This window comes from Lolium rigidum, chromosome 6, assembly GCF_022539505.1.
Source record: "Lolium rigidum isolate FL_2022 chromosome 6, APGP_CSIRO_Lrig_0.1, whole genome shotgun sequence".
NCBI classification, from domain to species: domain Eukaryota; kingdom Viridiplantae; phylum Streptophyta; class Magnoliopsida; order Poales; family Poaceae; genus Lolium; species Lolium rigidum.
Genome location: NC_061513.1, coordinates 45,407,005 through 45,421,336, shown reverse-complemented (window position 1 = coordinate 45,421,336; position 14,332 = coordinate 45,407,005). Strand labels below are relative to the sequence as shown.

Genomic DNA, 14,332 nt, shown 5'->3' with positions numbered 1-14,332 from the left:
CGACCTGCTGACGCGTTGGGCCCGCGTCTCCTCGCCTCTCATTTCGTTGTGTCCGGCGTTCCCGGAGCGTCCCATGTATAACGGGGACGGGCTCGGGGCGCCGAACACCGTATTGGATCGTGCCGGATAAAAAGGACCTTTAGAGCACGCGACTGGGAACGATTTTTTGCGCACCCCACTTTAGGTACCGCTTTGGGGGACGCGGCTGAAGATGATGGGCGGACATTGTGCGTGGCTGCCTCCAATCTGACACAAATTGAGTCCTATGGTGGCCCATTTGAGTTTCCCTAATAACACTCCAGGTTTGAGCTTAACTTTAATTGTGAAATTAGCTAATGGGGTATGATTTATCTGTCACAAAAGTTATACCACCAAAACATTTTTTCAGAATTCAATGGTAGTACATTTATTGCTGTATATTGATTTACAGCTTTTTATACTTATCTTATCTTTTTTTAGGGGTGTCGCCGCTTTGCTTTTTATACTGTACTTATCTTATAAATCAGTGGTTAAAGCTGGGCTCAAAATTGGATAGAGGCCTTGCAAGCCTGTAGCTGTAGGTGCTCTAACTCCGCTGCAATAAAGCGGTTGGTAAAAAATAGCACGTCGTATAGGGCTGACCGAAAGGCTTAATTACTTTACCTCAAAAAGAAAGGCTTAATTACTTGCCTTATGGGCTTCTGGCGAGAGCACACGCCAGCTAGCTCTGTCGTATATATGAACCGATGTATGCACACGGCGTCCTCTTCCATGAGACTGAACGTCTTGCAGATTGGTAGCTAGCTCCCGACTGATCGACCATTTTTCTCTCAGAGACATGGCCGTCGCTGCTGCAGCTGCAGTGGAGGCGTTGGAGGTGGGAGATGGTCAGGTGTTGGAGAGGAACGGCGGCCAGAGGAGGAAGGCAGGTCAGGGATGGAAGTGCATGCCCTTCATCATAGGTACGTACGAACTGGTCATAGCTAAGATTTGCTTCCCTTCTCTCCAACCATCTCCCAACCTGCTTCTTTTTCCGAGATTTTGTCGTACAGATAGGCCTGTACCTCAGCCGGATGTAGAGGAGCGTGGCCGAAGTACATCCGGCTCTGCCACCGAGTTAGCTAGGCGGCTAGCAAGATCGTCGGTGGGGTTTACTGAGTTTACAGCGCGTTCCTCCTCTTGATCTGCTTTCGTGCTCCCCGTGCCTGCGAATTGGTGTACTTCAGCCTATAAATTTATTTTTTATTTTTTCCTGACTAACCTCGTAGAAAAATTAACCAATATCTGTGACATGAATAGTTTATAAATAAGCTAAATTTTAAGATGAATCTAGTGATTTTAATTTTGTGTTATAAATGTTGATATTTTTTTAAGTTGGTCAAACTTAAAAAGTTTAACTTAAAATAAAATCTAAGCGAACACTTATTCCTACAAGGCAATTTTAAGTGAGACAAATAATAGCTCCGTGGAATGTTCAAAAAAGTCCCATGATGACAAAAGAGTGGGGTGACATTTAATACAAATGATTAGAAGAAGCTGGAATTTTTGAAAATTTCCGAACAATTATGACGCATACATGCTCATATTTTCGCTTGGGTTTGACTGTTTTACTACCCGGTCACAACCTTTTTCCCCAATAAATTTTGGTGTCCTCTAGCCTATTAGGGATGAAAATTTAACGAAAACAGAGTAAGTGGAAACAAAACATGCTTAGATTTGGCTTGGGTTCGACTGTTTTACTATCCGGTCATGGCCTTTTTCCACAAAAAAATTGGTGTCATCTAGCCTATTAGGGATAAAAATGTAACGAAAAATACAGAAACCACGAAAGATATAATCTTGTAAATGCTCTGTAAACATATATAAACAAAATAGAGTACAACATTGATAAAAATGTGGAGGATGGGTGGGTGGTTTTGTATCCCTAACCCAAGGTCACGCAACCGTGCCTTCTCCATTAGGGGAGAAGACCGAATGGTTTATAAGATTAGGTAGTAGAATAAGCTTGTTGGGCCTGTCACAAACGGAAATTCCACTTCTATAACCTCGGAAACGCATTGTGGTTTTCCACGTTGTTTTCATCTAAAATATTCCGTTTCCACTTTGAGCTCTTTTACGGTGATTGGCATGGAACTTTGGTTCCCTCTAATCAAATTTTGGTTCCGTCTAATGTAATTTTTCGTGACCGTTGATTCAATTTGTGATAAATTTCCTGTAATTTCTATAATGATATGACACCGTAAAGAGCTTCAGAACGGACGTTTTAATCAGTGTTCCAAATAAAACAAAATTAGAATCAGATCGGATTGTGAGATACATCTCGATAGAAAACGCGGAAAGAACTCTCCCACGCAGCCGCCGCCCCGCAAGCCGCCGCCCCTCCCCGTCGCGAGTTGCCGCCCGTCGGCCCGTCGCGGGGACTCAGCACGAGGGCGCGCGCCTTGGAGCTGCATTCTTCCTCTCCTATTCCTCCCTGCTCTCGGTTCTCCGCTCGAACTTCTGCAAAACCTCATCGTTACCGTCCAGAATGTTGACGATCTTCCTCATGCTCGGCCGCGCCGCCGGGTCCGACCGCGTGCACGCGATGCCGAGCTTGGCCAACCGCACGATCTCCTGCCCGTCATACCTGTCGTCCAGCCGCCTGTCCGCGAGGGCCACGACGTCATGGTCCTGCTCTTGGCAGAGCTGCACCTTCCTGACAAGGAGCACCTGCGGCGACCTCACGTCCACCGCCATCGCGCCCATGACGACCTCAAGAACCACCACCCCGAAGCTGTACACGTTGGCCATGGTGCTGGCCTCGCCGGTCTCCATGTACTCAGGCGACATGTACCCGAAGATGCCCCGTGCAGCCCTGAGCCGGTGGGCACAACCACGTGGTGGCTGTGCTCGTTTCTTGACAGGAACTCGGCGAGCGCGAAGCTGCCCAGCCGCGGGCTCCGGTCGGGGTCCAAGAACACTGCCGCCGACGTGATGTTGCGGTGGATGACCTGCTCGTCCCACTCCTCCTGCAGGTACAGCACGGCGGACGCGAGCGCCCTGACGATGCCGTACTGGTGGCGCCACGATTGGGTCTCGGAATCGTTGTGCCGGACGAGGAGGTGGTTTCTCAGGAGGTTCCCCGGGGAGTGGTCGTAGACGACGAGAACCTCGCCATGGTCCGTGCACCAGCCGCGCAGCTGCACCAGGTTCCGGTGCCGGAGCTTGGCCTTGCAAAGCTCGTTCACCAACCGTGATAATAGCACAGTGATTTTAAGATGTGCAAATATTAACATTTATTTGCTGCTTTAAAATTTGTGTAGTCTCATCAGATGATTTGACTGCTTAAAAGGACGTTTGTTCTTTATAAAGTTCGAAAAATATATTTAAGGTTCCGGTCCCACATAATTTGGTTCCGGTCCCGTAATTTTGGTTCCGCCAGTTTGATTCCGTCTAATTACTACCGTTAGATCAGGGCAGATGAACGGTTATTAAAAATGTCAATCACCCTAAAACTTGTATTCCACTTTTGGTCCAGGAAATCTGATTTCAGTTTTCGTATTCTCTGTGTTTCCGTCTTTTCATGAAAAGACAAAAACTCTCTGCTACGTTTCCATCCCTACTTATACACAGAAGGCCACACAAACTATTATGCGCGCCAAAACGAATCAGAGTTAGGATAAGGGCAGCGCTGAGCGTCCCCCGGGGGATCAAATTCCCCGATCCTCCGGGTCCTCAGCTGTCCGATGGCGTGTGATCAACCAAAGCGAACCGGTCAAAGTTGCTTTCCCGATTTCCAACTAGATGGACCCAGTTCAGGTCGTTTTCGTCCCCTCCTTTCGATTATTAAATTCGATTTGGTCCCATCTTCTCCACGCAAGGTAACCGGGAAGAAAATACACTCCCCATTTTCTCGTCTTCTTCGATCTCTCGAAGAGAAAATGACGGCGTATCCCAGCGACTTGCCGCTGGCAGCGTTGTTGTCTCTACTCGTAGCTTGTAGCAGAGCCGCCGGGTTATAGTAGCAGCGCTGCATGTCGATTGTAGCGGCGCCACCGGGAGCTTGTAGCAAGGCCGCTGGGCTATTGTAGCAGCGCCGCCAGGCTACTGTAGCAGCGCCGCCAGGGCTTGTAGCAGGGCCGCTGGGCTATTGTAGCAGCACGGCGTGTCAACTGTAGCAGCGCAGCCGGGCTATTGTAGCAGCGCGGCATGTCGACTGTAGCAGCGCTGCCGGGGGCTTGTACAGCACGGCATGTCGACAGTAGTAGCGCGGCCTGTCGTTTGTAGCAGCGTCGCTGGCCAACTGTAGCAGCGCCGTCGTGGGCTTGTAGCAGCCACGCCGACAACATCACTACAAGGCCCAGGCAGCACCGCCAAATCCCAGCAGCAAAACGATAGTCTTGTGCGAGATTGTAAGCGCAGGGAGTGGAGGTATGAGGTGGAGGGACGGCAGGAACGAGGGGGCCAGCACTGACCGGAGGACTTGCTACGTATGGGACTATGGGAGGATGAGCTGCAGGCGAGCTCAGCCGCCCACTCCATGGCGGGGGCAGCGAGATGTCTGGCGCCGCGGAAGGCGGCGGTAGGAGGCCGTAGTGAGAGAGGAAGGACTGGGATGCGGCTGCACGTGAGCTCCCAGGTGCGGCCATGGCGCCACATCGATTGGGGCTTTGTTGGTGGGGAATCGTCCGAGGAAGAGCGCCGGAGCTTCGGCGGCGAGCGGCAGGGGCATGGGCGGCCGGCGAACTGCGGCAGGCGACCTTGCAGTTCGGCGGGATGTGCGACAGAGGAGAAATCGTGAAGCACAACGTGTGGAGAAGAAATAGTCAGAAAGGGATAACGCAGGGTGCGGTGGGCCCGTACCTCTCGCTGCCTCCACGCGGAGGGACACGCGGCGTCCAGCCGATGCGGAGGATCGCTGAGACGGGATCCCCCGGGGGAAGGGCAGCGTTTTCCTTAGGATAAACATATAAAAAGCCATGCTTGGCACTTTTTGCCGATAAAGGGCTCTTTATTACTTAAAAAGGTTTTAAGCTTACACCCGGCATCTGCATAACCAAGATTGACACTAGTGCAACTTTGTACAATTGTATGGAACATTATCATATTTTGCACACGAATAAACTCAAAATCCCACCGTTGTCTGGTACAGCACTGAGTGTTTGTCATTTTCTTTGTATGCAGGAACTGTGGCATTTGAGAGTGTTGGGTCTATTGGGGTGGCAGCAAATCTGACGGTCTATCTGGTGAAGCGCTTCAACATGGGGCAGCTCTCGGCAGCAAACATTACCAATATCTTCTATGGTACGTTTAACTTTGCGCCGTTGCTAGGCGCCTTCATCTCCGATGCCTACCTGGGACGGTTCAGAACCCTAGCCTATGGATCCTACTTTACCTTCCTGGTATGTCCATGCCACAGCCCCATTTCACCTGCTTGTGTAATTGTGTTGACAAAAAGAAATTCATGATCAGTCTCGTTGTCGAAATAAATCTAGTAAATGAATGTAACAGCCAGCAATATTGTTAACATTTAGGAAGTGAAATATTGAAATGGCATGTGCAATGAACTCTAGCCAATGATTAACACTTTATCTGTTGATTTACTGCAACAGAACTTGATATCTCAGCAGATGATATTTATTTACTATTTAGGTGGAAATAAAAAGCCGCATGCATCAATTGATGCAGAGCAACAACCTTACATGAGCTAAAAAAACATGAATAAAGCAAGTGCACTAAAATTTTGACAAGATGCAAACATCATCAACTATTAAATATTGCATTTGCTCAGAGGCTAATATGTCTGTTTATTCGTTGTCAAAACAGGGGATGCTGGGGTTGACTTTATCTGCATCAGTTCCAGCTCTCAAACCACCAGGCTGCAATCAAACGACCCAGTTTGGCGAGCACTGCAATAGTCCATCAAGACTCCAGCTGAGTGTGCTATACCTTTCTCTTGGGTTTATAACCATCGGCGGTGGAGCAATCAAACCATGCAGTCTTCCCTTTGGAGTAGACCAATTCGATATAACTGATGAAAAAGGCCGCAAGGGCCTGAGCAGCTATTATAACTGGTACTATGGCACAACTACTGCTTCCCTGGTGTTCTCTTTGACTATTCTCGTCTACATACAGAACAATATCAGCTGGCCAATAGGATTTGGCATACCCACATTCTTCTTGTTTATGGGAATTATAGTCTTATTTATGGGTACAAGACTCTATGTCCATGTACCACCAGAGGGAAGCATCTTCACTGGGATTGCCCAAGTTTTAGTGGTGTCCTTTAAAAAGAGAAAACTCAAGCTACCATATCCTCGCGATATAAATCAACAGGACTTTCTGCTCTACAACCCTCCCACAAGGGGAAACCGTATTTTCAGACTGCCACTAACTTCCCAGTTCAGGTAATATAAAGTGAATAGAATGTCCTGCATGCCTTTGTAAACTGAAATAGAAACACAAACAGCATGCGGATCATGTCAAACAAAAATACTGATAATATAACATTATATATGTAGATTCTAATGTATACCCACTTTTCATTGTGATTCATCCTCAGGTTTCTGAACAAAGGTGCAATTGTAAGGGACGGTGATATAAATGATGACGGTTCTGCAAGGAACTCTTGGGAGCTTAGCAGTATCCAGCAGATAGAAGAGGTTAAATGTTTGATAAGAATTGTGCCTATTTGGATTTCTGGCATCATATGCTTCGTCGCGGTTGCTCAACAATTCAGCTACGTAATATTGCAAGCATTAACAATGGACTGTCACGTTGGGCCACACTTCGAAATTCCACCGACCTGTGTTTTATCCATATCCTTCCTGGCCCTAACTTTATTCATCCCCATTTATGACCGACTTCTAGTACCCATGGCTAGAAGATTCACTGGGGTGGAAAGTGGAATTACACTTCTTCAGAGACAGGGAGTAGGATTGGTGTTTTCTCTCATTTCAATGGTGGTAGCAGGACTTGTTGAGCGCAAAAGGAGGAACTCAGCTTTGTCTAATGGAGGAATATCACCAATGTCAGTCTTTTGGCTTGCCCCCCAATTGGTCCTGATGGGTATTGCCGAGGCCTTCAATGCAGTTGGACAAATTGAGTTCTATAATAAGCAGTTCCAAGAGCACATGCTAACCCTAGCAGGATCCCTGTTTTTCGTAAGTTTAGCTGGAGCAAACTACTTGACAGCTGCTCTGGCAAATATCACAAAAAAGGTGACCAGCAGACATGGCAACACAAGCTGGTTGACAGAGGATATTAATCTCAGCAAACTTGACTATTACTTCTATTTCATTGCCTTCATGGGAGTACTGAACCTTCTCTACTTCCTTATATGCTCACACTGCTATCAATATAAAACCATGTCACTCCATGCTGAAGAGTCCATCGAAATACAGACCAAGGTAGAGGTAGATGCAGAGATCAATATCGATAGAGATGCACTTAACAAGTAAGTATTGCAAGGAAAATTTGTCCTCCACAGAGTGTAATATACTTTGGAAAAATTCCAAGTGGTCTCAATGTTTTGCAACATGGCACACATAAGTTCCTATTATCTTAGAGTGAAACGCGGAACAAGTGTACCATAGTTTAGCCAGGAAGGATGACTTCATGACTACTATCCAAACAGCATAATAAAAAGCTGAAAGGTCTATTATATTCTAATTTGATGAAGTGTGAGTTTCTTATTATCTTTGATATAAACTAGGTGTAGGACATTACTTGCTATCACAGCACTACATACTGGCTCGTATCAATGGCGGAGCCAGGAAATTTTTATGAGGGAGGCCGACCAAGCAAGACAACTCGCGTCTGAAATTTTTGCCAAAAGCTGCAACAGCATTAGGGACCAAATGTAGTTTTTTTTAGTGATTATACAACCATTTGTTGTCCTGAGAATCATCAAAATTTATGGAAGAAGTGGAAACTGGTGGTGCATTCATTTTGAATAGAACAATACTAGTAGGAGCGGTGAAGATTATGTGCTTTTTAGGACCCTCTGCGAAAATCTACAACAGCAATTCACTGTATGGAACATCACATTTGGTAGAAGGAACAACATTCTGCATGGTCCCTTCAGTGGCTCGTATGGTATAATAGTGACACAGTTGTTGGAATAGCAACTGGTATTCACAGAGGGCCATAGGCCAGTACATGTACATGTGTGTCAATGTGCAGGTAAGCCCCTCATACACTGGGGAATAACAGAAAAGGAACTATACAACTCTAACACCCCCCCTCAAACTCATGATGGATCAACAACACTGAGTTTGGAGAGAAAGAAAACATGTTGTGCTCTAGTCTGGGCCTGCGTGAAGAAGTCAGCAAGCTGAAGCTCTGAAGGGCCATAACCTGATGCTGCACAGCATGACGCACATAGAAAGCATCAACACCGATGTGTTTGGTGAGCTCGTGCTTCACCGGATCACGCGCAATGCTGATGGCACCAGTACTGTCCGATAAGAGTGGAGTCGGAGCATCAGCAGAAACACCAAAGTCCGCAAGTAACCAGCGTAACCAAATCACCTCAGCCGTCAATAGAGCCATCGCTCGCAACTCAGCCTCAACACTCGAACGAGAAACTGCAACCTGCTTCTTGGTCTTCCAAGCAATGAGAGAGCCACCAAGAAAGACACAAGAGGCGAAAAGAGACTTGCGATCCTCTCGGATCGCTAGCCCGAGTAGCATCTGAGTAGGTCTGGAGCTGTAAGGAGCTGGAGCGAGGAAAGAAAAGCCGACGAGAGATAGTGTCACGAAGATAGCGAAGGACACGAAGAAGATGACTATAGTGGACACTAGTGGGAGCAGCCATGAACTGACTTAGAATGTGGACTGGGTAGGAAATATCAGGACATGTGACAGCAAGGTAAACAAGACTCCCAACCAAGTGACGATAGCGAGTCGGGTCCGGAAGAAGGTCACCATCAGTGGACCGTAGGTGGACATTGAGCTCCATAGGAGTCTCAACAATGCGCTCATCACCAAGAGCGGCACGAGTGAGAAGATCCTGAATATACTTCTCCTGGGAGATATAGAAGCCATCGGCGGTAGAGGAAACCTCATGTCCAAGAAAGTAGCGGAGAGGACCAAGATCAGTCATGAGAAACTGATCGCGAAGACGGGCCTTGACAAAGGCAATGTACTCAGGGTCGTCGCCTGTGATGATCATGTCATCAACATAAAGAAGAAGCAGAGTCCGACCACGAGAGGATGTGTGGACAAAGAGCGCAGGGTCATGGGCGCTAGGGACGAAACCAGCAGCAATGACCACAGAGGCAAAACGCTGAAACCAGGCGCGAGGGGCTTGCTTAAGGCCATAGAGAGAGCGCCGAAGACGACAGACCATGCCATCGGGAACAGAGTAGCCAGGAGGTGGCTGCATGTATACCTCCTCACTTAACTCACCATTAAAAGCATTCTGTACATCAAGCTGAGAGACAGACCAGTGGCGAACAGAAGCCACATCAAGAAGAGTACGAACAGTGGTCATGTGAGCCACGGGAGCAAAGGTCTCGTCATAGTCACGACCATGCTCCTGCTGAAAACTGCGAGCGACAAGGCGAGCCTTGTAGCACTCAAGAGAACCATCGGAGCGAGTCTTGATCTTGTAGACCCACTTGCAGGTGATGGGACGAACAGAGGAAGGAGGAGTGACAACATCCCAAGTGCCCGTACGCTCAAGAGCAGCAATCTCCTCAGCCATCGCTAGCTGCCATTCGGGATGAGCAAGGGAATCCCGATAAGTGGTCGGCTCGAGGGCAGCAGAAAGACCGTAGTGAGTGGGAGAATAGCGATCAGGAGGAGGACGAGGACGAGCACGAAGATGGTGAGTCGGTGATACGTCTCCGACGTATCGATAATTTCTTATGTTCCATGCCACATTATTGATGATATCTACATGTTTTATGCATACTTTATGTCATATTTATGCATTTTCCGGCACTAACCTATTAACGAGATGCCGAAGAGCCGCTTGTCGTTTTCTGCTGTTTTTGGTTTCAGAAATCCTAGTAAGGAAATATTCTCGTAATTGGACGAAATCAACGCCCAGGGGCCTATTTTTCCACGAAGCTTCCAGAAGACCGAAAGGGAAACGAAGTGGGGCCACGAGGTGGCGACACAGCAGGGCGGCGCGGCCTGGGCCTTGGCCGCGCCGGCCTGTTGTGTGGGCCCCTCGCGTCGCCTCTTGACCTGCCCTTCCGCCTACATATAGTCTTCGTCGCGAAACCCCCAGTACCGAGAGCCACGATACGGAAAACCTTCCAGAGACGCCGCCGCCGCCAATCCCATCTTGGGGATTCAGGAGATCGCTCTCCGGCACCCTCGCCGGAGAGGGGAATCATCTCCCGGAGGACTCTTCACCGCCATGGTCGCCTCCGGAGTGATGTGTGAGTAGTTCACCCCTGGACTATGGGTCCATAGCAGTAGTTAGATGGTCGTCTTCTCCTTATGTGCTTCATTGTCGGATCTTGTGAGCTGCCTAACATGATCAAGATCATCTATCTCGTAATGCTATATGTTGTGTTTGTTGGGATCCGATGGATAGAGAATATTATGTTATGTTGATTATCAATCTATTACCTATGTGTTGTTTATGATCTTGCATGCTCTCCGTTATTAGTAGAGGCTCGGCCAAGTTTTTACTCTTAACTCCAAGAGGGAGTATTTATGCTCGATAGTGGGTTCATGCCTCCATTAAATCCGGGACGATGACGTGAAAGTTCTAAGGTTGTGGATGTGTCGTTGCCACTAGGGATAAAACATTGATGCTATGTCCGAGGATGTAGTTATTGATTACATTACGCACCATACTTAATGCAATTGTCTATTGTTTGCAACTTAATACCGGAAGGGGTTCGGATGATAACCTGAAGGTGGACTTTTTAGGCATAGATGCATGCCGGATAGCGGTCTATGTACTTTGTCGTAATGCCCAATTAAATCTCACTATACTCACCATATCATGTATGTGCATGGTCATGCCCTCTCTATTTGTCAATTGCCCAACTGTAATTTGTTCACCCAACATGCTATTTATCTTATGGGAGAGACACCTCTAGTGAACTGTGGACCCCGGTCCTATTCTTTTACATCGAATACAATCTACTCGCAATACTTGTTCTACTCGTTTTCTCGCAAACAATCATCATCCACACTATACATCTAATCCTTTGTTACAGACAAGCCGGTGAGATTGACAACCTCACTATTTCGTTGGGGCAAAGTACTTTGGTTGTGTTGTGCAGGTTCCACGTTGGCGCCGGAATCCCTGGTGTTGCGCCGCACTACATCCCGCCGCCATCAACCTTCGACGTGCTTCTTGACTCCTACTGGTTCGATTAAACCTTGGTTTCATACTGAGGGAAACTTGCTACTGTGCGCATCACACCTTCCTCTTGGGGTTCCCAACGGACGTGTTAACTACACGCATCAAGCAAATTTCTGGCGCCGTTGCCGGCGACCTGAAGAAAAGTTACACCACAAAGATTTCTAACTCCCACGTCAACTACACGCCAGCAATAAATTTCGGGCGCCGTTGCCGGGGAGATCAAGACACGCTGCAAGGGGAGTCTCCACAATCCAATCTCTTTACTTTGTTTTTGTCTTGCTTTATTTTATTTACTTTCTTGTTTGCTGCATTATATCAAAACACAAAAAAAATTAGTTGCTAGCTTTACTTTATTTACTGTCTTGCACTCTATATATCAAAAACACAAAAAAATTAGTTACTTGCATTTACTTTATCTAGTTTGCTTTATTTACTACTGCTAAAATGAGTAATCCTGAAGTTGAAGTTCGTTCGTTTAAGCAACAAGGGGGAGAATGTTTAAAAGATGCTTGGTATAGAATTAGTGATGCCCATAATAGGTGCACTAAGAAACACTCCACCACTATCCTACTCAGGAATTTTTATGTTGGTATCTCTAGCTGGAATAGGTATGTTCTTGATTGTCTCGCAGGAGGTAACTTCCTAGGCGCTCCTGCTTTAGAAGCTAGTTGCATTATTGAGAGTCTAGTTGGAATACCACCTGTTAATGAAGCTAAAATTGAAATCTCTCTTGAAGATGTCATGAAAAAGTTGGAGGCCATAGAGAAAGATCTTCCAAGTATTGAGACTAAATTGGGAATATTACTTAATAGCACTGATAAACTTGATAAATTTCTAGGTGGAATTAATGAGAGAATTGCTGCTTTAGAAACTTGTGCTACTCATGATAATCGAACCCATAGGATTAGTGAACTTGAAGAAGTCATGAGAACCTTGGGTTCAACTTTTTCTTCTCTTAAGTTTAAGGAGAAAGCTTATGTGGGTAAGGAGCAAAAGTTTATGTATGTCTCTAAAGTGCCTAAACCAAAGAAATATTATTATAGGCCTAAAATTGAAAAAGCCCTTAGTACCACTACAGATGGGGGAGCTTATGATATCGATGCTCCATCTCTTGATAATACTAGATATACACTTTCTGCGCCAAGCTGAAAGGCGTTAAAGAAAAGCGCTTATGGGAGACAACCCATGTTTTTACTACAGTACTTTTATTTTATATTTGAGTCTTGGAAGTTGTTTACTACTGTAGCAACCTCTCCTTATCTTAGTTTTGTGCATTGTTGTGCCAAGTAAAGTCGTTGATAGTAAGGTTCATACTAGATTTGGATTACTGCGCGAAACAGATTTCTTTGCTGTCACGAATTTCGACCTGCCTCTCTGTAGGTAGCTCAGAAAAATATGCCAATTTACGTGCGTGATCCTCAGATACGTACGCAACTTTCATTCAATTTGGGCATTTTCATTTGAGCAAGTCTGGTGCCTCAATAAAATCCGTCTTTACGGATCGTCTCGTTTTGACAGATTCTGCCTTTATTTCGCATTGCCTCTTTTGCTATGATGGATGAATTTCTTTGTTCCATTAATGTCCAAGTAGCTTTGTGCAATGTCCAGAAGTGTTAAGAATGATTATGTCACCTCTGAACATGTGAATTTTTATTATGCACTAACCCTCTAATGAGTTGTTTCGAGTTTGGTGTGGAGGAAGTTTTCAAGGATCAAGAGAGGAAGATGATACAATATGATCAAGGAGAGTGAAAGCTCTAAGCTTGGGGATGCCCCGGTGGTTCACCCCTGCATATTTTAAGAAGACTCAAGCGTCTAAGCTTGGGGATGCCCAAGGCATCCCCTTCTTCATCGACAATATTATCAGGTTTCTCCCCTGAAACTATATTTTTATTCCATCACATCTTATGTGCTTTGCTTGGAGCGTCAGTTTGTTTTTGTTTTGTTTGAATAAAATGGATCCTAGCATTCATTGTGTGGGAGAGAGACACGCTCCGCTGTTGCATATGGACAAATATGTCCTTAGGCTTTACTCATAGTATTCATGGCGAAGGTTGAATCTTCTTCGTTAAATTGTTATATGGTTGGAATCGGGAAATGCTACATGTAGTAATTCTAAAATGTCTTGAATAATTTGATACTTGGCAATTGTTGTGCTCATGTTTAAGCTCTTGCATCATATACTTTGCACCTATTAATGAAGAAATACATAGAGCTTGCTAAAATTTGGTTTGCATATTTGGTCTCTCTAAAGTCTAGATAATTTCTAGTATTGAGTTTGAACAAAAAGGAAGACGGTGTAGAGTCTTATAATGTTTACAATATGTCTTTTATGTGAGTTTTGCTGCACCGGTTCATCCTTGTGTTTGTTTCAAATAACTTTGCTAGCCTAAACCTTGTATCGAGAGGGAATACTTCTCATGCATCCAAAATCCTTGAGCCAACCAATATGCCATTTGTGTCCACCATACCTACCTACTACATGGTATTTCTCCGCCATTCCAAAGTAAATTGCTTGAGTGCTACCTTTAAAATTTCTATCCTTTACCTTTGCAATATATAGCTCATGGGACAAATAGCTTAAAAACTATTGTGGTATTGAATATGTACTTATGCACTTTATCTCTTATTAAGTTGCTTGTTGTGCGATAACCATGTTCCCGGGGACGCCATCAACTACTCTTTGTTGAATATCATGTGAGTTGCTATGCATGTTCGTCTTGTCTCAAGTAAGGGAGATTTACCACTCATTTAATGGTTAGAGCATGCATAATGTTAGAGAAGAACATTGGGCCGCTAACTAAAGCCATGAATCATGGTGGAAGTTTCAGTTTTGGACATATATCCTCAATCTCATATGAGAACATTAATTGTTGCTACATGCTTATGCATTAAAGAGGAGTCCATTATCTCGTTGTCTATGTTGTCCCGGTATGGATGTCTAAGTTGAGAATAATCAAAAGCGAGAAATCCAATGCGAACTTTCTCCTTAGACCTTTGTACGAGCGGCATAGAGGTACCCCTTTGTGACACTTGGTT

General features: G+C 45.7%; 2 protein-coding genes across 2 annotated transcripts in view; both read left to right on the top strand.

Annotated features, from left to right (window-relative positions):
• The first annotated feature begins 817 nt into the window (after positions 1-817).
• Positions 818-7,418, top strand: LOC124662548 (protein NRT1/ PTR FAMILY 2.12-like). Its single transcript, XM_047200372.1, has 5 exons — positions 818-941; positions 5,143-5,360; positions 5,785-6,365; positions 6,521-6,620; positions 7,038-7,418. The coding sequence occupies exons 1-5, from the start codon at positions 818-820 to the stop codon at positions 7,416-7,418; spliced, it is 1,404 nt and encodes a 467-aa protein (XP_047056328.1).
• Positions 7,419-8,398: 980 nt separating this feature from the next.
• Positions 8,399-14,332, top strand: part of LOC124662547 (protein NRT1/ PTR FAMILY 2.13-like) — a 30,646-nt gene continuing 24,712 nt past the window's right edge. Inside the window, exon 1 of the mRNA XM_047200370.1 lies at positions 8,399-8,468. Within this exon, the coding sequence (XP_047056326.1) occupies positions 8,399-8,468 (70 nt within the window). The remainder of the gene's footprint in view (positions 8,469-14,332) is intronic.

Excerpts from the sequence above, each read along its gene's own strand:
- LOC124662548 (XM_047200372.1), top strand. The coding sequence starts at position 818 with ATGGCCGTCGCTGCTGCAGCTGCAGTGGAGGCGTTGGAGGTGGGAGAT. Across the intron at positions 5,361-5,784 it reads GATCCTACTTTACCTTCCTG|GGGATGCTGGGGTTGACTTT; the intron begins GTATGTCCATGC and ends TTGTCAAAACAG. Across the intron at positions 6,621-7,037 it reads GTATCCAGCAGATAGAAGAG|GCCTTCAATGCAGTTGGACA; the intron begins GTTAAATGTTTG and ends GGTATTGCCGAG.